At 42.3% G+C, this 26,347-nt stretch overlaps 2 protein-coding genes across 3 annotated transcripts in view; both read right to left on the reverse strand.

Moving 5' to 3' along the window:
- Positions 1-226: 226 nt before the first annotated feature.
- On the reverse strand, positions 227-6,071 carry LOC134865321 (BTB/POZ domain-containing protein 3-like). The gene is made up of 5 exons (XM_063884835.1): positions 5,951-6,071; positions 4,719-4,994; positions 4,371-4,461; positions 3,846-3,964; positions 227-3,710 (listed from the first exon to the last, which is right to left on the reverse strand). The coding sequence occupies exons 2-5, from the start codon at positions 4,904-4,906 to the stop codon at positions 2,678-2,680; spliced, it is 1,431 nt and encodes a 476-aa protein (XP_063740905.1). The 5' UTR covers positions 4,907-4,994; positions 5,951-6,071; the 3' UTR covers positions 227-2,677.
- Positions 6,072-6,566: 495 nt separating this feature from the next.
- The window catches only part of strn (striatin, calmodulin binding protein), a 39,439-nt gene continuing 19,658 nt past the window's right edge, over positions 6,567-26,347 (reverse strand). The window contains exons 2-18 of one of the 2 annotated variants that reach the window (XM_063884834.1): positions 23,746-23,849; positions 22,343-22,416; positions 21,944-22,028; positions 19,403-19,573; positions 19,196-19,331; positions 17,690-17,852; positions 15,423-15,536; positions 13,658-13,801; positions 13,436-13,572; positions 13,178-13,353; positions 13,021-13,068; positions 12,581-12,702; positions 12,326-12,493; positions 12,024-12,164; positions 10,992-11,093; positions 10,646-10,732; positions 6,567-9,668 (exon numbers count right to left, since the gene is read on the reverse strand). In XM_063884834.1, coding sequence (XP_063740904.1) covers positions 9,499-9,668; positions 10,646-10,732; positions 10,992-11,093; positions 12,024-12,164; positions 12,326-12,493; positions 12,581-12,702; positions 13,021-13,068; positions 13,178-13,353; positions 13,436-13,572; positions 13,658-13,801; positions 15,423-15,536; positions 17,690-17,852; positions 19,196-19,331; positions 19,403-19,573; positions 21,944-22,028; positions 22,343-22,416; positions 23,746-23,849 — 2,142 coding nt within the window. In that variant the 3' untranslated portion in view covers positions 6,567-9,498. Of the gene's footprint in view, positions 9,669-10,645; positions 10,733-10,991; positions 11,094-12,023; positions 12,165-12,325; positions 12,494-12,580; positions 12,703-13,020; positions 13,069-13,177; positions 13,354-13,435; positions 13,573-13,657; positions 13,850-15,422; positions 15,537-17,689; positions 17,853-19,195; positions 19,332-19,402; positions 19,574-21,943; positions 22,029-22,342; positions 22,417-23,745; positions 23,850-26,347 lie in introns of both variants that reach the window. The other variant, XM_063884833.1, reaches the window with a different exon arrangement.

Genomic DNA, 26,347 nt, shown 5'->3' on the forward strand with positions numbered 1-26,347 from the left:
ACGACAAAAGTATCTCAAAATTCTACTCAAGTAAATATACTAGTACCAGTCCAAGAAGCTCTCTTTATTCCTGTCTCTGATGACTGCTAAAGCGGGGAATTCATGAAAAAAATCTCCTTAATTCGACTCATGATAACATTTATCAATAATAAATAAGAGTAAGGAATTACAATGAAACCTTAAGAACACTCAATGTCTGCAGGATAAAAAGAAAGACGGACAAACGTTTACATCTGAACCTTTTTATTTCCAAATGTTTCACAACAACACATTCATAAGGCCACCGACTCACTGCACATTCTGGTTGGAATCAGATAACAGGAAACAAAGACATCCAAAAATATGTTTTTTCAATATAGAATCATATAAAACAGCTTTTTCCTCCAATTTCAAAGAGAGTTGGTGAAGAAGAAGAAGTTTCTCAGGACACAATCACGGAAATATTTACATGACTGCAACATGGGTGAAAATCAGGGTCTAGTTTTTCAAAATAAAAGCACGGGAGCTGAGGAATACTGCTCTTTAACCATAAACACAAAAAATATAAAGTTATAGTTTAAATCTTTTAGATGTACAGGTACAGTTTCAGGTGGATGATGTATGAAATGCCCATTCACATTTCATCCGAGAAGAAGAGAGTATAGAGCACCAGAGGAGGGTTACTGTATGTCTGAAGTAGTGTGTATAAAACGAAGCAGGGGTGTCAAATACTGATATATAAGAACGTAATCTTCAGCTTTAAATACCAGAACCCCTGCACAGGTCAGAATCAGTGCTTTATTTTTTTCCTTTAAAGTCCTTCAGTTCTTCAGTAACAGCAGGAATGTTTACAACTCTTTAGATTAAACCAAAGTCACTAGAAGAACCATTTAAAGGTGCCATAGAGAGCATCTATCTGCTATTTTAAATTGTTCTCTGATGTCTACAAAGAAGGTATATAACTTTAGTTGATCCAAAAAATGTCCAGATGCAGTTTTACAGGCCCATTTACAACCCTATGATTTGGTCCTAGAATGAAACAAGCTGCATTGCCTTATTTGGAACTCATTTAGATAATGATTACGAGCTCTGCTCTGATTGGCTGGTTTACAAGGAGCAATCCATGGCTGCCTCAGAGCCTAGAAGTAAGTGAAGTTTGCGAAACTGTGAGAGATGAACCATGGAGGCTATTGGCATCCAACCGTACATGTTTGAGCCTCGATCGGAGGAGGAAACCGATGACTTTGAAGAACAGCCAGCTGGTCGGAGATTGGAGAGCAACGTTACGGAGTGGTGAGTGTTAGCGTTAGTGTTTCCAGCAGCTGGTGTATGCAGATGTTGGGGCTGGACTACCGTGTGTTACGTCACACACAGGGATTGTTGTAATTCGCCCATTTTACCGCTGTGATATGCATATTCATGATTTGCACGTGAAGGAGCGAACGACGGTATTTGAGGTTCACGGTATGTCAGTTCAATGTACCGACCTCTCCTTATTCAACTACGCCAAGGTAAATACAGTTTTGCACTCTATGGCACCTTTAAACATTTTAACGTCTATATGATTCTCTCATCATAACGCTATCAATGTAGGGATGGTGGATGCTCAAACTGAACTGTGAAACCATTTTTAATCAGGTAGTAGGGCTGCGACTCATTATTTTCATTGTCAATGAAACAATGAGTTGTTGGGCCAATCAGAAAATAGGTTGAAAAAACAATCAGTGTTTTCCAAAACCCAACAGAACTTCCTCAAACTTGCAACTTATTCTACAATATTTAGTTGACAATCAAAAAGTAGTAAAAAGAAATCAAAGTCTTCAAATTCAAGCTGAAATAAGGAGAATTCAGACTTGTTTTGAGTTGAAACAGATTCATCTTTGCAGGTTTTATAGGATTAGTTTGTATTTTTTACAATTTATATTTGCAGGGATTAAATGATGAGAAGATTTGTGAGCCTGAAAAGTTTTCCAGGACGAGAATAAAGTTTTATATTCATTTAAAAAAGCACTTTACGTTGATCTTAAGTCTTTTAAGCGCTGCTTTTGTTTGTACTTACTTTACTAATAAAGAGCATTTAAAAGTTCCTGGGGTTAGTCATAATAAAATGTCCAGTGAAAGTGTCTTTAGTGTTATACTTCATAATAACAAGGTAACTGCTTAAAAAAAACACTCTGGATATACAATATATGGACATTAAGAGCAATACTGTAGGTCAATAATCAGGTTTATGCCAGCATGGGGTTTTTAGTGTCAGCTTATTGTGATTAAGCACTTTGATTCATTAGGTATAACTCACTGTCTTAGCGTTACAAACGGACAATCCTTTAAGATCCTTTTAACCATTAACAATTCCCCACTAAATTTGTTAGAATTAATCGTAATATAAAATTGCATATACCATGATTTCCTCTTTATCTCCCACCCGTAATGTTGGATATTATTTCAAGATGATGTGAAACAGCGATGACTACGACGACAGCAGATGTGAAACAAAAACAACAACAGAGGTGTGAAGGAATGTGAGGGTTCAGACTTCTTCCATCGTGTCTTCATGTTTCCACCGTCACGTCTCAATGGCTCAGCAGTAACTCCAGGAGTCCCTCACACCTGAGAGCTCGTCTCAACACTTTCAAAGTAAAAGTCTACATGGCAGTGAAGCAGGAATCTCTGCGGCGCCCCTCCCTCGCTGCTCGCCTCAGGCGTAGAAGACGAGCTCAGGGATCTGTCCTCCCTGAACCCCGGTGCCGTTGGTGCTGTCCGAGGAGCACTGGAACTGGAAGGTCACTTTCCCACACTGCACCTCCGTCATGCCCTCCTGCCCGAAGTAGCTGAGCTCGTTTCCGTCCAGCACCACGCTAGCGGTGTAGAAGGTGTCGGGCTCGATCTGCACCGGGTAGTCGAAGCTCACGGGGAAGGTGCTACTGGATCCATCAGAGAAGTACTTGATGATCCTCTGAGCCATCGACACGCCTTGACGCTTCAGCTCGATCTTGGCACTGTACTCGGCCGACCCGCAGCTGGATCCGTACAGGCCGAAGCCAGCGATGAAGACCCGTTTGTCCACGGCGAACTGGATGCTGTCGCAGCGGCCTCGGTACCGCCACTGGTTGCTCCTGTAGGCGCAGGACTGGAAGCGGTGGCAGCGCTGCGGCGCCAAACCTTTACGAGGTTTGCTGCAGAACAACAGTTTGGGCTTCTTGGCGGCGGTGTACCACAGGAAGATGTCGTTGGTCTCGTTGAGGGTGAGCACGCCGGACTGCGCCGCTCCGTTGGCGAAGTCCTCCAGCACCATGGTGGGGATGCGGATCAGGTAGATGGCCTTCCCCAGCACCAGGCGTTTGTTCTCGATGGTCGGTGACAGATCTTGCCGTTGACACTCCGCCTCGGCCCAGTTCAGCGCCGCCTCGAACACCACCATCTCCTTGGCGTTAAGCGTCTCCCGCCGCAGGATGCTCTCCAGCGTCTGGGAGTCGATGTCGCAGAAGCCTTCGGAGCGCAGCGCGAGCTCGGCCTGAGCGTCGATCACCTCCCAGCATCGCTGTGTCAGGTCGGGCTCCTCGAACAGGCAGCTCTGGGACAGCAGCACGCAGGCGTTCTTGGCACTCAGGCTGGTCTCCAGGAAGTTGACGCAGGCCCGGGCCAGGTGAGGTACGATGTACTTTTTGGCAGCGTACAGGGTGGCGAGCACCGTGTCGGCGCAGAGGTCGATCTCATCACAGTAGATATACCTGAGAAGATAAAGGGCAGGATCAGAGACTTCAGTTCACAGACTTACAATTCAGGCGGAGTTCATTGACTTTCTATTAAGACAAAGCTAAAGGCCCACAGTCCATAAACACTGAATGAGTCTGAGGACGACATACTTCAGCATGGCGAGGAACGACGGAGGCTCCACGTCAGGGATCCGGATCTCTTCTTGATCTTCGGCCAGTTCTCCATAAAACATGGCATGGAACACGGAGCTGCCAACAGCCAGGACGTACTGACAGAGGAGGAGCAACAAAAACAAACAGACTTAAAACTGACATTTCAGTCCGATATTTGTTTGTTTGTCTGATTCTTATGACATAACTTATTTGCTGTTATGACAACACAATGAGATGGATAAGTTGCAAACTTATCATATCATTTTTCAACATCAAAGGTTTCCCTGCCAACTTTTTGTGCAAGTTCTGCTTTCTTCTAGTGTCCAGTTTTTGGCCTCCTAGCCTTGTTTTAGTCAAAGGAAAAAAACGATAAACTTCTTTGACATAACTGTGTTTGACATGTCCTGAACCACAAGGCTCCTCACACACAGTCTCCCACCTTCAAATGCACCACAGTAAATGCCTCGAGAACACCAAACTGTGTGATCTTGATCTCAGATCTCAGATTATAAACGGTTCTACCTTGTGTCCTGGTACTCGCTGCGTCCCGCCAGGTGGTCCGACCACAAAGTGAACATCTGCCATCGTCTCATTGTTGAACATGACTGAATTCCTACAAGGACACAACAACAAATAATTGTTATTTTTGTTTGCGACACCTGGAAGTCTGTATTTCATACACAGATTATCATTGTTGTCATTTGGATTGTCTCGTCTTGTTAAAACTTCATATTTTTCTGCACACACACACACCATATTTTGCTCGTAAGGATCCCTCCATAGACGTTTCATCCATGGTACATTATATTGACATGACCTCTCATCACTATTATATGTTATATAGCTGGAATTTGGTGTGTTCAGACTGACCTCTCCCGGATGGTCGGGAACAGGCCCTGCCAGTTGCAGCAGCTCTGGGCGGCGTTGCTGGTGTTGTTGTTGGTCAGGTTCTGCTGCTGGTACTGTTGGATGGAGGATGAGGAGGAGGAAGAGGTGGTCGTGCTGCTCGCTGAGGTGGAGGGGACCAGCTTCTTGGTGGGATACAGCTCTGCAGCCATTATCTTACAGTCAGACTGCAGGCCGGGACATGGCAGCTCCAGGAACGGAGTTTACTGCTGCTGTCGGACCGCCAGAGTCTGGAGAGCTCTGCCAAGAAATGCACTTTATGTTCAGACACTGAGAAGGACAACCAAACTTAGGATGGTTATCAAAGACTCCCAACAACACAATATGCAATATTTGTATCCTTGCACAGTATTTCATTTTACATTCAGTCCTGCATTACTTGCACACTGGTCTTGCAACATTATTTCCATTGTTTATGTCTTATATATATTATCTTGCATTGTTGGAGCAGCTTGGGACTTAACATGTTCATTGCCATAGGTGTCATTTATACTAGGGAAGCTGGGGACATGGCCAATTCTGTCCCCAACACTTTGCATTAGGATCACTTGTTTACAAAGTTCTGAAAACAGCAGGCACCAAAGAACATATACAATCTGGAGGACTGTTGCAGCTGTATTTCTGGTAACCCAAGTGGTGCAATCTGGACCTGCGACATGTTTAATATTGGTAATAATTTAATAGAGAATAGTAAAGCGATGGTTGGTCCCACTTTGCAGCAGCGTATCAGTTACAGAAACTATTGTATGTATGGCATGTATTATATGCGGGGAGCGATTAATGCAGTAGTTGTTTTTTTTTATCTGAAAAAGCGTCGCCCACTCTTTTACTAACAAAGTGACGCCAATGACTCCGACTGCTGTGCATCAGACAATACAGCCGTTGAATCTGACGCTCATTTTGAGCTAACTTGACGTTAACCAAGCTAGCCACACATCCGTTACACCAGTTTTTTGTACTTAACACTCCATCATTTCCACCTGACAATATATCATACACAGTCACAATAAATCGTGACCAAAATAAGTAAAGAAATAAAGCATAATTGAGTCAACGCTCGGATCCCAGATGTTATTTTTAGTGTTAACTTTAGCATGTTTATGCTAGTTAGTTAGCTGACCAACCAAAGCGGTTTTTTCGAGATAATTTTTCGCTTAGCACTAAACTATTTGGCAAGTAACTGAATTTATACTTACCTAAGTGTTATGTGGACGTGTTTATAATCATATCTCCTCTTCGGGTTTGGCAGTTTTTTGGGTGTTTTAACAGACAGGCGGCTCAGCTTTGTTTACAGGAGCTATCAAGCTTCTTCAGCTAATGTTTACGGCAGAGTCAACTCATTGACGGCACAGCGCTGCCCCCTGGTGGGCGGAAGTTACAATTACACTATCATACTAAAATAATAGCAACAGGTGATTAATAATGGGAGTACAAAACTCACACAATTAACTTAGTTAACCAATTTTAAAGACTATTGTAACATTAAAAATGAAGACAATTTTTAAACAAAATATAAATATGTAAGAAACTGAGTATACAAATATAATAATAACCATGTTGAAAGGGTTGTGCAGGATTTACAGTATTACAAATAACAAGACATTGTTTGCATGATGTGCATTAATGTTATGCATTATGTTTTTATGGGATGGAAAATGACACATTCCTGTTAATAATGCAATTACAAAACTCACTGAAATCCATTCTGTAATTCATTCCCATTTTAACTCTTACGATTTGTATTTTTGTGTGCATGGGTTCAGCTTCCTGATAGTGTGCTGAGAGAACAAACAAACACACACATCACCAGCATGATATACAACATATTCCTTTATTGTTGTTACTGATAAATCCCATTTTGAAAAGTAAAGAACAACAATGAAAAAAGGAGAACAACACCTGTATGTACTTTATGTACAGCCAGTTTAGCATCTATAATCTCTCTTTAATAGAATCACTGTACACGGTAAAGGACAACAATCAATTACAGGCAAACTGAACTGTCTTCGTTCAGCTTGTAGGTTCACATCTGCATTTGGCCACTGAAGACGACAAAATATAAACCTTACAGAGTTCAGCTGCCTACGTCACTACTGACTAGTGTTACCGCTAATGTAGTGTGAGGGACGATCATCAGAGCTCTCTAATTTAAACAAAATGGTGAATGAGATTCAATCATTGGCAAACACTGACGCTATTGCTCAGAAAGTGAAGACAGTACATAAATGTGAATGGAGTCTAGTGTAAGTCAGCTGTTTTCAGATTAACAAAGCATGAAGATAAACCAAAATATGAGCTCTATTTGATTTATGCTTTCATTTAGGGTGCAATAAACTGTCATCTGTAGACATGTTTCTGCAACAGCGGGATACATGAACTCAACAAGCAACCAGACTCCATAAAAACAAAACCGATTCTTGCTTCCCTTTAAGGTTTCAATTCCTGGTTTTACAACCTTTTTCTTTTGGCTTGGGACACGTTAAAGCTGCTCAGTGTCTATAAATGAAACCCTCATCACAGGCTGAATATTAAGAGCTTTTAAAAGGTTCCAGAATGTAAAGTAAACCAAACTCTCGGGTCACATTTTCGGCCTTTTAAACACTCCAAAAGATCCTGTCATTGAACTCAGATTGAGATGAGGAGGTGAACAACCAGACTTCACTCATTCCCTGCATCGTTTCACAGGAAAGCTTTAATCAAACCGCAACTTTCTAAATGTTTACATAAATAATATTTGATCATTCAGCTCTCCTTAAGGTCCGTGACTTTCACTCTGCGGTTCAAATGTCCCTTAAATTACACCACGTTTATAAATAGATCTGCTTTAAAACTGTACACAAACCCTTTTTACACAATTGCAATTTAAAAGAAAAGCAACACAACCCCCCCCCCCAAAAGTTTTCCTCCGTCCCACAAACAGCTGCAATTTCTGAGATGATAATTTGGTTCAAAGCAACAAACAAAGTGTTATGTAGTGCTGAGAGGTAAAGTCAAGTACACATATACTTCTCACAACCCCAGCAGAAACCCCCAAAGGAATACAACTTCACTCTTCAAGTAAAACAGAGAATAAAAAAAATATCTACCTGTATTTTTTACAAGTCTGTCACCAAACACAAAAGTTTTTTAAAAAACTAGTCGTTGCGCAGAATAACAATAATAACAATAATTAAACAAAATACAGTATTTCCAGGCAGTCAGCATAAAAAGCGTTTTACAAATCTGTAGGGGAGTGTGTGTGTGTGCGTGTGCGTGTGTGGTTTGGGAACTAAACAGCTGTGACTTTAAATGTGATTTCACAACAAAACGAGCTAATTAGCATTAGCAACAACTGTCAGGTTCAGTAGGAAGCATCTCGTCGTCCCTCGTTGAGTCGCTTGGCTTTCAGTTTGGCAATAAGTAATTCATAAACACAAAGAATAAAAACCAATAAATGAGAATAGCTTTAGTTTGTCAGACTTTAAATACACAATGAGAAGCAGCACAATGTGGATTTCAAAACCACTGAATCAGAAGAGATTCGATCCAAAATGTCACATGAATTCAAACCCACATTATTTCTGTTTTTTCAGATTTGTTTGTTCACTTTGGAAAGAAGTTTTCTACAACTATTAAAGAGCCATGTGACGGCAGATGTGTTCTGCTGCTATCCAAACACTCTGAAGGGGTTCAATTCAGACAGTGAAATCTCTCTGTAGTGTTCCTCTTTCTGTCAGTATGGGGTTACATTAAGCTTGTAGCGTGTTGTCGGTGTTTGCTGCTCAGATGTAAATGTGTAAATTAAATTCTCCCTGTTACTCTAAAGTGCAGCAGAAAGCCAGTTCCTCTTTATCTCCATCAACATAGCCTAACTTCTTCTCTAGTCTAGGGAGGCTGTGGCTCAGTGGTTTAGTGCTCTGATCTTTGGAGCCCGGGTGCAATCCCCACTGCAGTCAGCATGTCCCTGGGCCAGACACTTCACCCAAAAGTTGCTCCTGTGAGGATTGTCCACAGTGTTGAGAGTATGTAAGTTGCTTTGGTTTTACTTGTAATGTAAATGACTAATAATGGGATCGCTGATGTGTTGGAAACCCTCTGATTTTGAAATGAAACCCACCAGGTGTTTGTTATGTGTCTTCTTCAGGCTGCAGGCATAACGTAAAACAGGAAAAAGCACCAAATTAGATTTAAGAAAAGGGAGGTCATCGTGAGGCGAAATTAGAGCGTTCTTTTTATCATGAATGAAAGGATTTGGTCTTCAAAAGAAGCATTCAGATCTGACTGAATATTTAAAATAAATGGATCGTTACTTTACCTATTTTTGAAAAAAGTGGATCTTCTGATGCACGAAATACATTTTCCTCAACACCTTAAACTATTCATATTGTGAAGAAAAAAGGCACATTATCATGAACAATAAGTCTAAGCAACACCAACAGGCCGGGGTCAGAGACGGTGGAGAGAAAGAAAATAATATTCCAGCTTTACTGAAATGTTCTGAGAGTTCCTGCTTTTTATTCATTTTTTGCCACTTCCTGTTTTCATTCATCGTCTCATCCAGAGGTTTGTTTGTTTCGGGACCCGGGCCAGCCTAAGTCCCAACAGGGGAAGAGGCGGGTGGGGTGAATATTTGACAACTCTTAGAAGGAGCAGTCCAGGTAAACTGTCCCCTTCAGCTTTCTGCTTCCTCGCCCAGACTCAGAGGTGGAGACGTGCTCCTCTTCCTCACATCTTCAGGGACGCTCCGCAGCGACGGGGTCTCCGGTCATACGAAGACTTTAGCGAGGGCGTCCGCCCCGGCGCTGCCGATGTAGCACTTTGTGGGGTGAAACGCCACGTCGTGGATCGACTCCTCCGACTTCTTCCTGTGCGCCGTGAACTCCTGGATACACGTCTTACTCTCCATGTTCCACAGGCGGATAGAGCAGTCGTGACCTGGGAGGAAGAGGAAGAGGAAGGGGAAGAGGAAGAAGTAGAGGAAGAGGAAAAGGTAGAGGAAGATAAAGAGGAAGAGGAAGGGGAAGATAAAGAGGTAGAGGTAGAGGAAGATAAAGAGGTAGAGGAAGATAAAGAGGTAGAGGTAGAGGAAGATAAAGAGGTAGAGGAAGATAAAGAGGTAGAGGAAGAGGTAGAGGAAGAGGTAGAGGAAGAGGTAGAGGTAGAGGTAGAGGTAGAGGAAGAGGAAGAGGAAGAGGAAGATAAAGAGGTAGAGGAAGAGGTAGAGGAAGATAAAGAGGTAGAGGTAGAGGAAGATAAAGAGGTAGAGGAAGATAAAGAGGTAGAGGAAGATAAAGAGGTAGAGGAAGATAAAGAGGTAGAGGAAGATAATGAGGTAGAGGAAGAGGTAGAGGAAGAGGTAGAGGTAGAGGTAGAGGAAGAGGAAGAGGAAGAGGAAGAGGAAGATAAAGAGGAAGAGGTAGAGGAAGAGGTAGAGGAAGATAAAGAGGTAGAGGTAGGGAAGAGGAAGAGGCAGAGGAAGAGGCAGAGGAAGAGGAAGAGAAAGAGGAAGAGGAAGAAGAGAAAGAACATGCATTATACTTGCGCTCAAAATAGAATCTAATAAACAAACATTGTTGTTGTTGTTGTTGTTGTTGTTATTGTTGTTGTTTCCGCATTTGTATGTTCTTAATATCACTAAATTAGTGGTAAGATTTTTCCCAATGTGCTGTGTTTTGCGTTGATGACACCCTTCATATGAGATGATACATCATACGGTGAACTGTGATTGGCTGTCGGTCCCGTAAGAGGCGGGACTAATTATTATTGTGCTGTTTCATTGTAGATTAAAATGTTGCACGTTGTCCAGAGATGCTTTTTTTTACTGTGAGTGTCTCAGTCCTTTAAATTACGGAACAGTTTGGAAGCTTGACAGGACCTCTGTATGGTTAGGGAAATGGTGGCTGAATACTTACTTCCAGACATGAGGTACAGTCCGTTTGGATCCACAGCGAGACACGTGACAGAGTCCAGGTGAGCCACCATCGAGTGGATCAGTTTACCTTCAATTCGACAAAAGAAGAAGAAGAAATGACACCTTTAATCAGACTGTTTTTTCTGTCCCTTTTATTTATCAAGCTCAAAAAGTGTCTATGATTCTTTGGAGAATCCCTGCTTTCCTCGGTTTTATGTTCGAAATGCAGTGTAATAGTGAAGTCTTCTCACTCGACAGACCTCCTGTGAGGCGTCAGAAGACACTACCACCTTTTGAATCATGATGGATTCATCAGAATTGGACCTCTGCAGCAGCTGCGGTGTTACCTGTGTTGTTATCGAAGAACTGGATGTGCCGGTCCTCCTGAGCTGTGATGGTGATTGGCAGAGTGGGATGACTCAGCACTTTGTTGATCTTGCAGGGAGCCTCTGCATGTGGGCGGACGTGAGAAGGACAACATTAACATTTAAAAAAAACCCACAATCTTCAGTCCATCGGGAACTGAAACACTCAGAGAGAGACGGTTTTATCTCAAGGCCGCCGCAGAGACTTAAAGCATCGAGGGAACGTGCTGCAGGAGGGGAACTTAAACCAACAGTGAATGTATCCTCTAACAAACACTGTGTGTGTATCAAAGCCTGATTCCTCTGTGCCAAAGAGCTCAGTTAAAAATGATTCAAAACTCATCAAGAGTCCTCACTGCTGAATGAAGTATTCTCTAAGAGGCGAACCTCTAGGTTTTACACTAAGTGGCGACCCTTCTTAACCTTCCTCCTATCTCTTGCATTTTTGTCCACTGATTAATGGACACCCTCCCCCCCCCCCCACCTCCCCCTCTTTATTATATATGTATTGCTTGTCTTTGTATTGTTTTATTATATATTTACATTATTCACTCTCTTACATTTGGTCTGTTCTAGTTATGAAGGTGCTTCAAATGTTGTACGCCTTCAAGTGAAGATCAACTATGCATGGCTTGTCAATTGTTGTACAATAGGAGCTGATCACTAGAAGCTTTGAACTGTTGTAACGGTGGTTCCTATCAATGTACCAAATGTCTTTATTTAAGAAAAAAGGAAGAATCCTCACTGCTGCACTGGGAGACATATTCCTTTTATCAGTGTCGATCGGTGAAGAGAGACAGCTTATTGGATAGTGGGATAAAAGAAAGAGTCACCCACCAGGTTTGCATCAAACTAATTACAGATATAATATAGGAGAATCTGAGCAAGTGTTCTGGTGTTTGTGTAACTAGTGTTTACAACCAGGAGATGTAGTAATGAGATCAGTCAGGTACAGGTCGCAACCGTTCCCTCCCTGAGTGTGGAGGTCCCCCTGTGATTGGTCGGTTATTTTACCTGGCGGTCCGGCAGAGTCGAGCTGCAGGACGAGCTGCTGCGTCTCCATGTTGAACAGTCCGATGTGTCCGGTGCTGAAGGACGTCACCATGTGAGCCGACTCGCTGCTCACCAGATCCACCGAGGTCGGCACTCCCAGCTCTGACACACACACACACACACACACACACGATGATATGTTATAAAATGCGCTATTTTCTTTATTTTGTCCTTAATTTTTACTTTGTTGATGTTGCAAATGGAGCTTCTGGGAGGCTTTCAAAACCTTTAACAAGATGTATCACATTGTCATCGCATCGTACCTCCTCTCTCGTTGAAAACAGCGAGAGGCGGCGAGATGCTTGCGGCGTTCCACAGCCGGACCGTACCATCGGCGGAGCAGGAGAGGAGGCGCTGGTGTGCCGAGCTGTAAACCAAACCCCACACGGAGTCGGTGTGACCGCACATCGCCCCCCGCAGGACAGACGGCTCTGCAGAGAACACACAGAGAGAGAGAACATTACAAAAACCAAGTTCTGCATCAGAGGGGACAAAGATGAGTTACTGCTGGAGCGTACCATATGAGTCGTAGGGGTCGATGTTGGGGTTGGGGGTGTTCCAGCTCTGGATGGTACCGTCCACCCCCCCACTGAAGCACTGCTCACCGCTGGAGCTCATCGTGACGCACAACACCGCACCGCTGCTCAGGGAGGCAGACAGATTTGAAGTCGTTATAATATTTCTATTTCATTAAAGACTTTTAAAGAATGAGATTAAGGGACAAAATGGATTTAGGATTTCTCCAATGGCCCAGAAACAACCACGGTTTATAAATAATATAATATACAACACATACAATATCACAAAACATTTTGAATACATTTAGATGTTTTTAAAGACAAGATTCTGTCTTTTTATCTCAATAAAAACATTCATTTTATTCCACTTTTTACTATAAAAAATACTGAATTGTAGAAGGCACCAAATTCAGTGAAGATTCAGGTAACCAGGGTCTCACCTGTGAGCTCTGAATGTGTAGATGGGCTCCACGTCTAAAGCAGCACACCTGGACGATAAAAACCCAGAGCAGAATTTTGTGTGATCAGAAAATCCAGATTCAGCGTCTCAGATTACAGACGTCTTTACAGTATTTGAATGACTGAACTCTCCCTCACTTCTTGGCGGGGGCCGTCTTCTGCAGGTTCCACAGTTTGAGCGTGTGATCCTCGGAGGCCGTGACCAGGACGGGTTCCACCGGGTGGAAGGCCAGACCCCGGACTGAGTCAAAGTGGCTCCTCAGGGTGAACTTGGGGTTCCAGGTCTTCCTCAGAGCGTCTTTATTATTGGTGATCTAAGGGAGGGAGGGGGGGTCTCATTTACACTCTTGCAGCCTTTAAAGCCGGGGTTGTTAAACGGTTTGATTTTTTACTCACGTCGTACGCCAAGTTTTCAGCCTCGTTGGCCACCGTCAGACCGGCCAGTTCTCCCAGTCCCAGCTCATTAGAAACTGCCTCGTCCACTCGGCCCATTATGAAGGACTTCCCGGGAGACGGCAGGAAGGTCATCGCTTCTACGGAGACAAAAGAGACACCTGGGTTCAGAAAAACCTGAGAAGTATCATATTGAATAGTAATCCGGTTGGTAGGTTAGGTTACCGTCTTCCGAGCGTCCCACTTCCTGTTCATTGAGTCTGGGAACACTGGGGCGGGAAGGAGGCGTGACGGACGGCTGCATGGAGGGATGATCCTCGGCGTCCCGCAGATTAGCCAGCATGTCCTGCAGCTTAGACCGGTTCGGTCCTGGAGGAGGACGGGAGGGAGGAGGGAGACAAAAATCAGACGAGGAAACTAACAAGGAGTCAGGAGAGGACAGAGAGACGTTGAACGAAAAAGGGAGAGTTTGGGAGAGAGGGGTGAGAGGCAGATATTAGCAAAGTTACAGCGATAGAACGGTTAATATTGAGTTAAATCTGACAGCATGGAGGACGGAGATCAGAGGATAATGTAGCAGCTCTGCAGAGGATCGGACGGAAAAGATGAAAGAAATAAAACTAGAGAAACAAAGTGACAGGAAACAGGAACAGGTGAAATGCATCAGCTGCTGTTCTCTGAACTGCATCAACACAAAGACATGAAGGAACAATCCGGATATGAAGAAATGCTCTGACATCCATATTGGATATTATGATAACTCGTCAGTATCAGAAAACTGCTCAAAAACATAATCCACTTTATAAAAGCCCTTCACCTTTGTTTGCACACACAGACTCTGCGGCTCTATAATGCATCAGAGCGAGCACTAAGACTATGGTGTTGGCAGCATCAACGTGATCGTTTATAAAAGGATTCATAAAGGGTTTATAATTAGGTTAGTAATTGGGTTGTAAACACTTGATTAATCATTAAGAACCCATTTATAAACCAGTTTTAACATAGTTTTCATACATCAACACAGGCTCACTATTTGGCAAGAAGACTAAGCCTTATATTGGCTACCTACCTTCCTTCCTCTTCTTCATCAGCCAGCATCCTTTCGTATCTGTTGTTCACTGAGTTGATCCCCCACCCATCCATCTTGATGTTTCTTGGCATCTCTTAAGCTAAGTAGCCAATATCAGGCTTAGCAGTACAGATAAATGTGGGCTCACTATTTGGCAAGCAGTCGGTCACAGTTGCCCTGTTTATCTCTCGTCTTATAATTAATGATTTATAAAGTGTTCACAACGTAATTAATACATGAATTACAAACGTAACCCTTTATAAGGGTAGTCTTATTGTAAAGTGGTACCAAAATTAGCACTTTGAGAACAGTGAGGGCATCTTCAGAACATTAAAAAGGTAGAAAATATAAAGCAGCAACGATAATGAAAAGATCAGAGACCAAACTAAAACAGGCAAGGAGACAGATGAAAGGAGAGAGTGACCTATATGTTCCCTCCATGATTCAAAACCTTTTAAACACTAAATCTCTGAGAGACAGGGAGGGAGACCCAAAGCAGAGAGAGGGTTTGAGGATTAAAGGGTCGTAGGGACGGTAAAGCAGAATATTTAGAAATTGATGTGTGTAGCTGTCTCGTTCAGACTTTAAACGGTCTATTTTCTAGAAATGATACGCCAGATGAATGTTTCCTAAACAAAGAAATCAAACAAGTGGAAACAGCAGGTGTTTTTCTGATACTTCTAAAGGCTTTTTCTTCATAACGTCAGTCAGTTAGACCTCTGCAAGTCATCTTTAAAGTACCAATGAATGGTTACAAAATGTGAGTTAATTGGCCTGGATCGGTAGCCATTTCTATTTGTCATTAGCACAGTTAAGCCCTGACTGAGTGAGAGGAGAAAAAACATCAACACAAAGCGAGTCAAAGGAACAAAAGAAGGAAGAGGAGAGAGGGTTAAGTTGCAGGCCAGGTGCAGGACTTACTCTTCACCCCCTTCTTGCCCTTGCGCTCCTTCCTGTACTGCTCCTTCAGCTGCGCTATCAGACCCTGGTCCACGTCCCAGGCCAGCTCCCCCAGAGAGGACGGATCCTCCTTCTCTGCAGGCAGAAGAGTCACACACTTAATCCCTTAAGCTCAGGTGATAAATAAATTCCTCTACCCAAAATAAAAACCTGCCGCATCTCCTGCAAGCCGTACGGAGACTTTCAGCAGCTTGTTTTTGTTTCTGAACTTCTGCTGCTGTTACTCTCCTTTACTTCAGTAATGCTTACTTGTCTGACAGCTTATATAGATTGTTTATCTTCATAGTCAATATCATTTCTCTAATGCCGGTGTATTTCTATTTCTTCTTTGAGATGTTTATACTTTAGAATAGTTCATTTCTTCTTTTTAATGTCTAATTATCTGCTATGCCTTGTGTTGTTTTACGCTGCTGCAACACAAACATTTCCAGTGCGCAGTCAAAGTATTTCAAAAGAAATATTGACGATAGACTTTGCTGCTGTCACTCCAGTGAGAAGATGGGCCTTGAACTTCTCCTGACAGCTGAAATGGTGATAGAAATAGACTGCAGATGTGGGAACAGGAGTAGATTCAAAGATGAAACCCATGAAGGAATCACTGAGGGAAGAGTCTGTAATAACGGCCGTGACATCTGCGAGATAAAACAAGGAAAGGTTCTCACCCGTCCCTGTAGCTCGGGGCGAGTGTGTGATTGTGGAGGTGGCGTGGGTTCAAGAAGAAAAGCCTTCATAAAAAAACTACAAATGTGTTTCATAACGCAGCGGCACGCAGAGACCGAGCGCTCCATCACCTCCAAACAACAGCGCGATTGTTCCGCGCTCAAAATAAAACAAAAAATACGGAGCAATCTGCAGAGATCGCTCCCCTCGTGGCTCCATCGGCCCGTGACTCAGCACTCCTTTACAACTCTCTGGACTGTGAAGCTGTTGAATCACAGCCTGCGTGGGGACGCTTTCTGCCGGATCAGAGTGAAGCGTTGCTAAGAGACAGTACGCGGGGGCTGCCGGGTCGCCAGCTGCAAACTTTATTTTGTACAGAAAGTTTTATTTATACGGACAGGAAATGCGTCGGTGCAGGTCAAGCTGCAGGTCACAAACTAAATGATTGAATTCTACATGAAGCCGTTTGATCTACTGTAAAAATGACGGGCAGAATATTCATGTGGTTGGTAAATGGACTGTACTTATATTGCTCTTTATCAGGTCTCTTCGACCCCTCAAAGCGCTTTACATGTTACAAGTCGATCATCCATTCACACCTCATTCATGCAGATCTCTAGGGAAGCTAACATACACACATACACACACACAGACCGTTGGCCCTTGGGAGCACCTCAGGGTTCAGTATCTTGCCCGAGGATATATCCACATAGATAGATAGAAGTACTTTTTTGATACCTATTTGGGACAATTTTGCATGTTGACTGCACGGGGGATCGAACTCACAACCTTCTGGTTTAAAGACGACCGCACTCCCTGACAGCCACAGTAGATTTTCTACTACAACTACAAAGATTTCAGGTTTAAACGGGCAGCTCTTCAACTTTCTCATTGGCTAGACACACTCAATTTATGCTTTTCTTATTGGTGCTTTGAGGAAAACTCTGGCACGGTAGACATGAGTGTTAAATTCAAATGATCGTAGAGGCTGCAGGATAATCGCGTACATTTTTAACGTTGATTTAGAAGATTTCAGGTTCATACTGGTGGTTTTTCAAGTTTTCAATCAGCTGGTTCCATGCAGCTTTACACCTTTCTGAGCCTTGGATTGAACAAAGCTCTGGAATAGCGAACATTAATGGGAATTTAGTACTGGCTGTGCTCATGTTTAAATGTGGTTTTATTCTAGATCATCTGATTAGTGGTGAACATTTTTTGAGATCTGACCAAAAGTGACTTTAATCTCTGACAAAAAAACCCCACTTTTGGTCGGATCTCCCAAAAAATGTCAACACTTATTCTCCACTGTAAGACATACTGTATGTCTACACAGCATTTTTACACTTTTTCATTTGGTGTCTTGGAGTAAAGTCTGGAATAGAAAACATGAGGATGTATTTTATTTAACAAAGGAGTCAAATTCAGATTAGCATGATGGCTCTTCCCTTGTTTAAATGTCTTCTTGACCTTAATTTCCAACCATAAACTGACGTACAGTTTAAAGGAATCTGCACACTCACATTTTTCCACATGGCTTTTGACACTTCTTACAATGTCTGAAGACTCACCCCACTCTCCACTGTCCTCCCCGCTCCTGGACTCCGGAGAGCCGTCCAGCTCGTCGGGACTCGCCAAGAAGTCGAAGCCCTTCAGTGCCTCCTCCGTGTCGGGGTCGTCGCTGAGGTCAGAGGTCGTGGAGGACGGCGTAGACGACTGCTTCTTCCTCACCATCTGTTAACGGTTACACAGAGGAGGAAGACTCAGAATGTGCCTGACAACATCCCAACAGGAAATTAAACCGCAGGTCACCGCCGTCTCCTTTCTGCAGCTTGAAGCAGTTTGAGGAATCTGAGTCAAAGATGGTTTGAATAGTTTCACTAAAAGGTGGAATAATGGAGCCTTCAATCCTCTGTATCTTACATTAGAGTAAATCAGATTTATGCTCGTATATACCATAATCATAACGCTGACTATGACAATGCATTGCACTGCAGTTAAGTACACATTTTATGTACCTGCAGCTTTATACATCTACTTTATTACATCTCAGAGGTACATTTTGTATGATTTACTGCACGTACATCTCCTGCTGTGTTCATGTAATATGTTTGGGATGAACTGAAGAGCGTGACGGAGAGTGTTTTTGGTTTGTTGGTGAAATAGATCCTACTTCTTAGGGTCAATAAAAAGCTTTTTGGATACGCTGGAAAAGGCATCGTCACAAAGCTGAAAACGGGGCGGTTTTACTGAGAAACTGAGAAGAGATTTTGAAGGTATTGTACGTGGTCTCACATGGTAGTGAGGCTGCAAACATATGATGGTTTGGTACCACTTTACAATAAGACTAACCTTATAAAGGGTTCAAGAATAGTTTGTAATTCATGTGTTAATTAGGTTCTGCACACTTTATAAATCATAAATACCTTTTTATAAGACGAGAGATAAACACGGCAACTGTGACCGGTTGCTTGCCAAAGAGTGAGCCCACATTTATCTGTACTGCTAAGCCCGATATTGGCTACTGAGCTTAAGAGATGCAAAGAAACATCAAGATGGATGGGGGGGAGGGAGAATCAACTCAGTGAACAACAGATACCAAGGATGCTCTCTGATGAAGAAGAGGAAGAAAGCTAGGTAGACAATATAAGGCTTAGTCCTCCTGCCAAATAGTGAGCCTGTGTTGATGTATGAACACTATGTTAGAAGTGGTTTATAAATGGTTCTTAAAAATAGCAAGTGTTTACGACCTAATTAATAACCTCATTATAAACCATTTAGTCTTATTGTAAAGTGGTACCGATGAGGGTAAAGAATGTGATGCATGCATGCAGATTAATCTACCCAACAGGAGCTCAACCTTTAACATCCACACCTGTACAATCTTACACACACATCAATTCCAATATGAATCCCAAATCATCTTATATAATAGTAAAGCACTTACTGCACATTCAACCCTTACTTTAAGAACATTTTCCTGATCATATATATTTAAATGCAGGCCTTTTACGAATACTTCCTCCACCACTTCAAACCCAGAGCTGTGATTGGCTGATGGGTAATTAATGTCTTACTGTAGCCATGTCTAAGATGGTCTTGTCCCTCCCTTCGCTATCCTCCTCATCATCATCGTCGCTGAACTCTGCTGCGGCGCTCTCGATGAATTTAAAGGCCTCCAACACCGTGGCCGAGTCGGACATGTCAGGTTTACTGGAAGAAGAGGAGGTTAGTCTGGTATCAAAACAATTGATCTTTGGAGCGTATGTTGGATAGTCTCTTACCTGACCATGCCGCTGTCCTTCAGGGAGGACGGCTCGGTGCCGTTGACCATGTGTTCGGCTTTGTTCTCCGCAGGTTTCTCTCCTGAGTCTCCGGTCAGCCCGAGCAGCGATCTCACCCTCTGAGACTTCACATCCAGGATGGTGTCCGTGTAGCCGACCTCCTGCAGGTATCTGAGGGGAGAGACGGAGACACAAGACGGAGACAAGAGGAAGGTCAGAGGAGAATCAGGAGAGGAAACAATCGAGGGGTTAATCATCCTCCGACGGCGCAGTGGGAGAAGTACTCGGAACCTGTTGACCTTCTCTGACCTCTCCAGAGACTGAACTCTCCATTCTGTTTTCCAGTCTCTTCCTGCAGCGCTGGTGCCGTGCTGTACCCGCTGAGCCACACAACAACACTGAGATTATATCAATGGAGCAGCGTCTTTAAAGGGCCATGCCACCAACTTTAGGACCTCAGACTCACTGTCTGTCCTCTGTGCAGTGCTACAGTTCAGTCAGTGTTTAACAAGATGCAAAACGGGAACAAAAATGGAGAAAATACAGAATATTTGGCAAGAAAAGTCTAACTATCAATTACCATTATCATTGACCTGCGATACTTCTTACACTTGAATGACATTCTTTTTATTTTATCATTATACTACACAATATTCGATGTTTAGACATGACAAATACAAACATTTTCCTGGCTGATTTGGAGGGACGGTCCAGATAAGAAGATATGTTAATATAAATATTATAAATTCAGGTGTCAGAACAGCAACACAGTAGTAAGAGTATATAGATACTCAAAAAACAAAACAAACAGTAAACATGTAAGTAACACAGTAAATAAATAAGAAGACAATAAGATATGGTAACACGTCCATGGCATGGTTAAGAATGATGAAATCCACAAATGTGATGTACTCTTCTCGTAAAAAAGAGGTGAAGTTTACCCTTTAACTTGCAGTAGCCAATCAGAATCGAGCACCAGGTCCAAACAGAAGCAACTGGCTCAACGAAATCTACTCCCCGTACCGTACCTTCACCTCGGGACTCCAAAAAGACGACCTGGCTGACCTGAGAGCAGCGCTTAACGGAGAGGTTTTATCCTCACAGGACGGACGTTTAATTCTGAATAACATGCAGTGTGTTTGTTCACAGAGAGAGAGGGAGGGGGGGGACTCTCTGTACCAGCCTCTCCGATCGCTCCATACAATCCTCCATTCACTGTCCACACACTGCCACACACACTGCCACACACACACACACACACACAGAACTTTCTGAACTTTGTAATTACGCCCCTGTTTATACTGGAATAGATGTTTCATCTTCTTACGTTTACAGAACATTTGAAGACATGTTTCACCGCAGCATGCCGGAGTTATGTTTAGGATTTAGTAGATCATTATGTGAACGGGAAGGATCGTTATATATTATCAGTGTTAGTATAACTCAAACGCTCTCTGCATAAACCGGTTGAACTTATTTATAATTTTAAACTAACATTATAAATGCAGGACTTTCCCTTTCCTGTTCTTTCCTTTCCTTTCCTTTTCCTTTCCTTTATTTCCTTTCCTTTCCTTTCTTGTTCCTTTCCTGTTCTTTCCTTTCCTTTCCCTTTCATTTCCTTTCCTTTCCTTTCTTGTTCCTTCCCAGTTCCTTTCCTTTCCTTTTATTTCCTTTCCTTTCCTTTCTTGTTCCTTTCCTTTCCTTTCCTTTCTTGTTCCTTCCCAGTTCCTTTCCTTTCCTTTTATTTCCTTTCCTTTCCTTTCTTGTTCCTTTCCTTTCCTTTTCCTTTTATTTCCTTTCCTTTTCTTCCCTTCCTTTACCATTTCTTTCCTTTCCCTTTCCTGTTCTTTCCTTTCCTTTCCCTTTCATTTCATTTCCTTTCCTTTCCTTTCTTGTTCCTTCCCGGGTTCCTTTCCTTTCCTGTTCATTTCCTTTTCCTTTCCTTTCTTGTTCCTTTCCTGTTCCTTTCCTTTCCTGTTCATTTACTGTTCCTTTCCTTTCTTGTTCCTTTCCTGTTCCTTTCCTTTCCTGTTCATTTCCTTTTCCTTTCCTTTCTTGTTCCTTTCCTTTACCATTTCTTTCCTTTCCCTTTCCTTTCTTGTGCATTTCATTTCTTTCCTTTCCTACTTTCAGTTTTCCTTTAACTTTATTGTTTCTTTCCTTTTCCATATTTTGTATTTTGAATGTGGTACTCTTACTTATTCCTCCACCAATATCAGCTCCAACTGGTCCCAGGGGATCAGTGTGTTTGATCCCATTAAAAGTGTTAATCTCCATTAAGAAGATTGACTCTGCTTTCTGTCCTAAGACACACACACACACACACACACACACACACACACACACACACACACACACACACACACACACACACACACACACACACACACACACACACACACACACACACACACACACACACACACACACACACACACACACACACACACACACACACACACACCTGTCCCATGTGAAAGTCTAAATGAGTATGTGTGTGTGTTGATGTGTGTGTGTGTGTGTGTGTGTGTGTGAACTCACTGTCTGAGCAGTTGGCGTCCTTGCTTCCAGCTGAGCTGATGGCTGCTGTTTGGAAGACTGGGAGCCTCGCTGTCATTCCCCTCGTCTGTGTGCGAGACGAAAGGAATTAGCAACATGTTTACATTCATTCACACGTTAAAATCCTAAAGCTCCTCTGGGGGGTTCCTGACGTTCCCAGCTGGGAGAAAGAATCCCCCAGAGTGTGTTTCCCATTAGTGCCCAGAATACATCCACAGGGAGGCGTCCAAGAGGCGTCCGGATCTGAAACACCTCATGTTGCACGGACAATCTACCATTCTTACAAACTATAAGCACGTAGGAGCTGAAGGGAGGATGCATGTGCATTTTCATTGCAAATACAAGCAGATTATTAATAAAAGAGAGCAAGGTTTGTCTCACCTGAATCGTAACTCGGAGGTATGATTTCTCCCTGGTTCAGTTCTGTCCCATATTTCAGTTTATGAAACTTCGCCCTGAGGAGGACAAATGGATTATACCAATGCACTGACTATAACAGAGACATATTTTGTTCTTTCTTTGATTTTAATCAATCAATCAATAAAATACCAAAGAAAGAAATCTAGCCTGAATTTATTTAAGTTCACTTTGACCTTGAATGTGAGACTTTAAATCACACATTGGAGGGCAAACACACCAACGTAAAGTCAGATTTACATTCATTACAACGTTTTTAATAACCAGCCCATTATCTGCAATATAAAGATCATTATTTAAAATGATCTACATTAATTTAGGATAAACTATCGTGTGTCTATTCTTTCTCAAACAATTAAGATCAAATACTGCATTGTCATTGTAGACGATTCATCACCGAAACTAAATAGAACCATTAAGTTAAAACAATACTTAAATACATTTCAAAAGATTGGAAACGATAAGCAATGATGTAAAGATGTGTAGTTGATTAAATGTTATCATGCATATAAACTCTAAAATGGCCCTTCAAAGAGCAGCTAGCACTAAACAGGGTTGAGGTGTCCGGTCATGACCTTTAGGAAGTCTGCCGACGTTTTCCCACAACCCCCCTCTTCCCCACGCCTCAGTCAACATTCAGACCTGCCGATCAAACACTCGGACGACTGAACCGCGTGAAACCTGTCGCCAGATTATGTGATTTATTACAAATTACTCCGTAAGAGGATCAGCTGCTCTTTGAGGTGGACCGATCAATTTCACACCGATCGTTTGAGTCTATCAGTCAATTTTATGCTCAGTCTTTTATCATATTTTGTTCTATTTCTAAATTTGCTCTTATTTAAAATGTTTAGTTCCATTACTGGGTGTAATGCGCTATTAAAAACCAAGGCAAATTCCATGTATTTATTTTTCTTTGTACATTATTTTTATAATAGTTTAGACTCGTTTTTATAATATTTACATATTTGCTCTTTATTTTTTGTATTATTTTACTGTGTTTTGTACCATTAAACACCAGAACACACAGCATTGTGTTGCACCTTTTTTAAATGTATTTTTAAAATTATTTTGAATTTATTTTATTTGTATTTAATAATATTTTTTTACAAATGTCTTTAGAATATTTCTAAATTTGCTCTTATTTTACATGTTTTATTTCTCTTGCTGTGTTTATGATTACACCAAAGCACCTTCCTTGTATTTCCTTTTCAGAATAATTAAACAAATCAAAAATCAGCTTCTCTTTTAAATTCTGCAGATTTGTTTTGAACTAAAACTGCAGAATGTGGAACAAAAAACATGATTTTTGGGGGGGGTTTTAGAATTAAGGTTCAGATTTGATTTCTGCAGGTGTGATTCCTCACCTCTCCTGTTTGAGGGCGTACTCCAGCATCTTGATCCGTCTCACCAGGTCTTTCTTCAGGTTCTCCTGGCCTCGCCGCTCCCCCTGCAGGAAGGCGATCTGCGCCTGGAGGAAACACAGAAAACACAAAATCATGACGTACGACACAGAGAGGAGACCATACTTTGTTTTGTCTTTTATCCCTGCAGTCAATAAGACCTCCAGATCCTAGCTGTGTGTTTTCTTTTCAACACCTAAGAGCGGTAAAGTGCGTGAGGCTAAGAGAACAGATGGTGTGAAGGAGGAGAAGGATAAGGAAAATGCACTTCAGAGTATGACAAGTATAAAAATGTCCCCTGTGTCCCAAAGCCTCCTGGGAAATGTGACAGGGAGCAAAAGGTAACTTGTGACACGTCTCTGCGTCTGATCCGTCTTAACGTCGCCTCTGAGACGCGAGGCGGACGCCAGGCAGCGGCTCAGCGAGCGGCGTGGGAACAGACGACCATGTGACCGCCGTACAGCTCAGAGCGGACGACCCTTGTACTGGGGCTTAACAAAGGCACTGGTTTTTGGTTTGAGAAGCAATTTGTGTTACCTTTTGTGTATGAAAAGTGCTTTATAAATAACATGTGATTGATTGATTGATTCATAATAATAAGAAAACACAACCGAGTATAGATCCAGCCCATACACGACCTAGAAACAGTTTAGATATCCACATATGTCCTACAGCCCGGTCCTGTGTAGCTCCATGTTTTGTGGCTTAAACAACTAAATATTTAACCATACCTAATATTGTTTCCACTATGACAGCCTTTGTCCTTTACCACGACTCTGCTGTTTGTATCTGCTCAGGATGGAGCCAGCTGTTACGCAGCAGGATGCAGGACCCCCCCCTGCACCCCAGAGGTTATCTGCGTGTCTGCGTCACTGCCTCCTCCTCCTCCTCCTCCTCCTCCTCCTCTCAGTGACAGTTGTTTGTGTGTATGAGAATCAGGGCAGATGTTATATTTAGTATTCAAAACAAACGCACAGCTGGCAGGAGAAACTCTGTGTTTGGAGTGTTTGTGTTTACGTTTTGTCACCTGAGAAATGGAGATGCTATAAAAAGTAGTACTTCAGTACAAAATATCCTTTTTTCGTCTCAAAGCGGGGACATTTACGGCATAAAAGCAGCAAAGGCACAGTGCAGACAAACGGCAAATGGATACGGGTGTATGTATTTATTGATATTAGTGACTTTGTGCTTTGGTTGCAGCTCACAGGGATCCCCCACAGGCAAATAACAAACATTAAAGAGGCCTTGCGCTTTCCTGTAGTGTGTTATATAGGTTTTAGTGCATGTAAATGGTCCTAAGCGGTTCCATTGGACTCCTTTGTTTAGTTAAACAAACATAAGGCCATCACTATGTAACACTCGTGCTTCTATTGGCTAGCGCTCCAAAACATTGTACGTGATAGGCTAAGGGGCGGGACATCTCTAAGCGGTTGACAAATCACAACAGAGCCGGCCAGCTAACCAATCAGAGCAGACTGAGCTCTGGTTTCAGACAGAGGGTGAAAAGAGGAGCTGCAGCAGAGGCAGTATGAGAACAATAAAGAGCTTTCTGAACATTAAAGCATGGAGACATGTCAGAGTTTTTTTACCTTAATAAATACTAATAAAAACCATTAAGCAAGAAAAACATGAAAAGTCGTTTCGGAATAATATTGTATCATTAGTTTAGCAGCTTATACATTTTCTCTGTTACAGTTTGAGAAAATGGAGCAGCATGCAGTTAGTGAACACATTAAAATGTGATTTGTTGTTTTGGTTTGAGCAGAATGATCGCTGCGGGCTGCTGCTCCGCTTTATGAGACTCACTTCCAACCCATTTTACACATTAATGCACTGGACTGCATGTTTGCAAACTAAATGGCCTGCACACACGCACACGCACACACACACACACACACACACACACACACACACACACACACACACACACACACACACACACACACACACACACACACGAGGAGGAGGAGGAAGTAGGACAGCCAGCCCTTCATTCACGTCAAACACACATTATAACTGGGTCGATCCACACTCGGGGCAACTGCATCTGAGTTTCACTGAGATGATGATGATGATGATGATGATGATGATGATGATGATGATGATGATGATGATGATGGTAAACTTAATTCCAAAATGGAAAAACTCTATCATGAAAAAGTTTCCCAGAAAAACCACTTTAAATAAGCTTTCCTGTTGTAGAGATTTAAACTCCTGTGGAAAGTGACGTACAGACATGGTCTTGTTGGTGCAGTGTTTGTCTCTGTGATGGATTTCTGCCCAGACGACTGTTGAAAGATCAATGACGTGATCACATTATCAATATTTATGACTTTGGGTAACTGCTGTTGTGTTTATAGACAATGTGACATCTGAGATTTGAGTTTTGGAGACATTTAGAAAGCTGGAACTAGAACATATTTAGCATTTTGGCTTAAAAAATACCTTGATGATTTCTGAATGGATTTATTATTATTATCATTATTATTATTATTATTATTATTATTATTATATACTCACCAACAGGACAGTGAGACTACTAAACTGGCAGGAGTAAAATTTGTAA

This window comes from Eleginops maclovinus, chromosome 5 (assembly GCF_036324505.1).
Source record: "Eleginops maclovinus isolate JMC-PN-2008 ecotype Puerto Natales chromosome 5, JC_Emac_rtc_rv5, whole genome shotgun sequence".
NCBI lineage: Eukaryota > Metazoa > Chordata > Actinopteri > Perciformes > Eleginopidae > Eleginops > Eleginops maclovinus.

Bases quoted from the DNA above. Each gene is read 5' to 3' on its own strand.
- LOC134865321 (XM_063884835.1), bottom strand. From the start codon at position 4,906: ATGGCTGCAGAGCTGTATCCCACCAAGAAGCTGGTCCCCTCCACCTCA. The intron at 3,965-4,370 runs GTAGAACCGTTT...CTCCTCTGTCAG, and splicing joins AGCGAGTACCAGGACACAAG to TACGTCCTGGCTGTTGGCAG. The intron at 3,711-3,845 runs GTATGTCGTCCT...TTATCTTCTCAG, and splicing joins TCGTTCCTCGCCATGCTGAA to GTATATCTACTGTGATGAGA.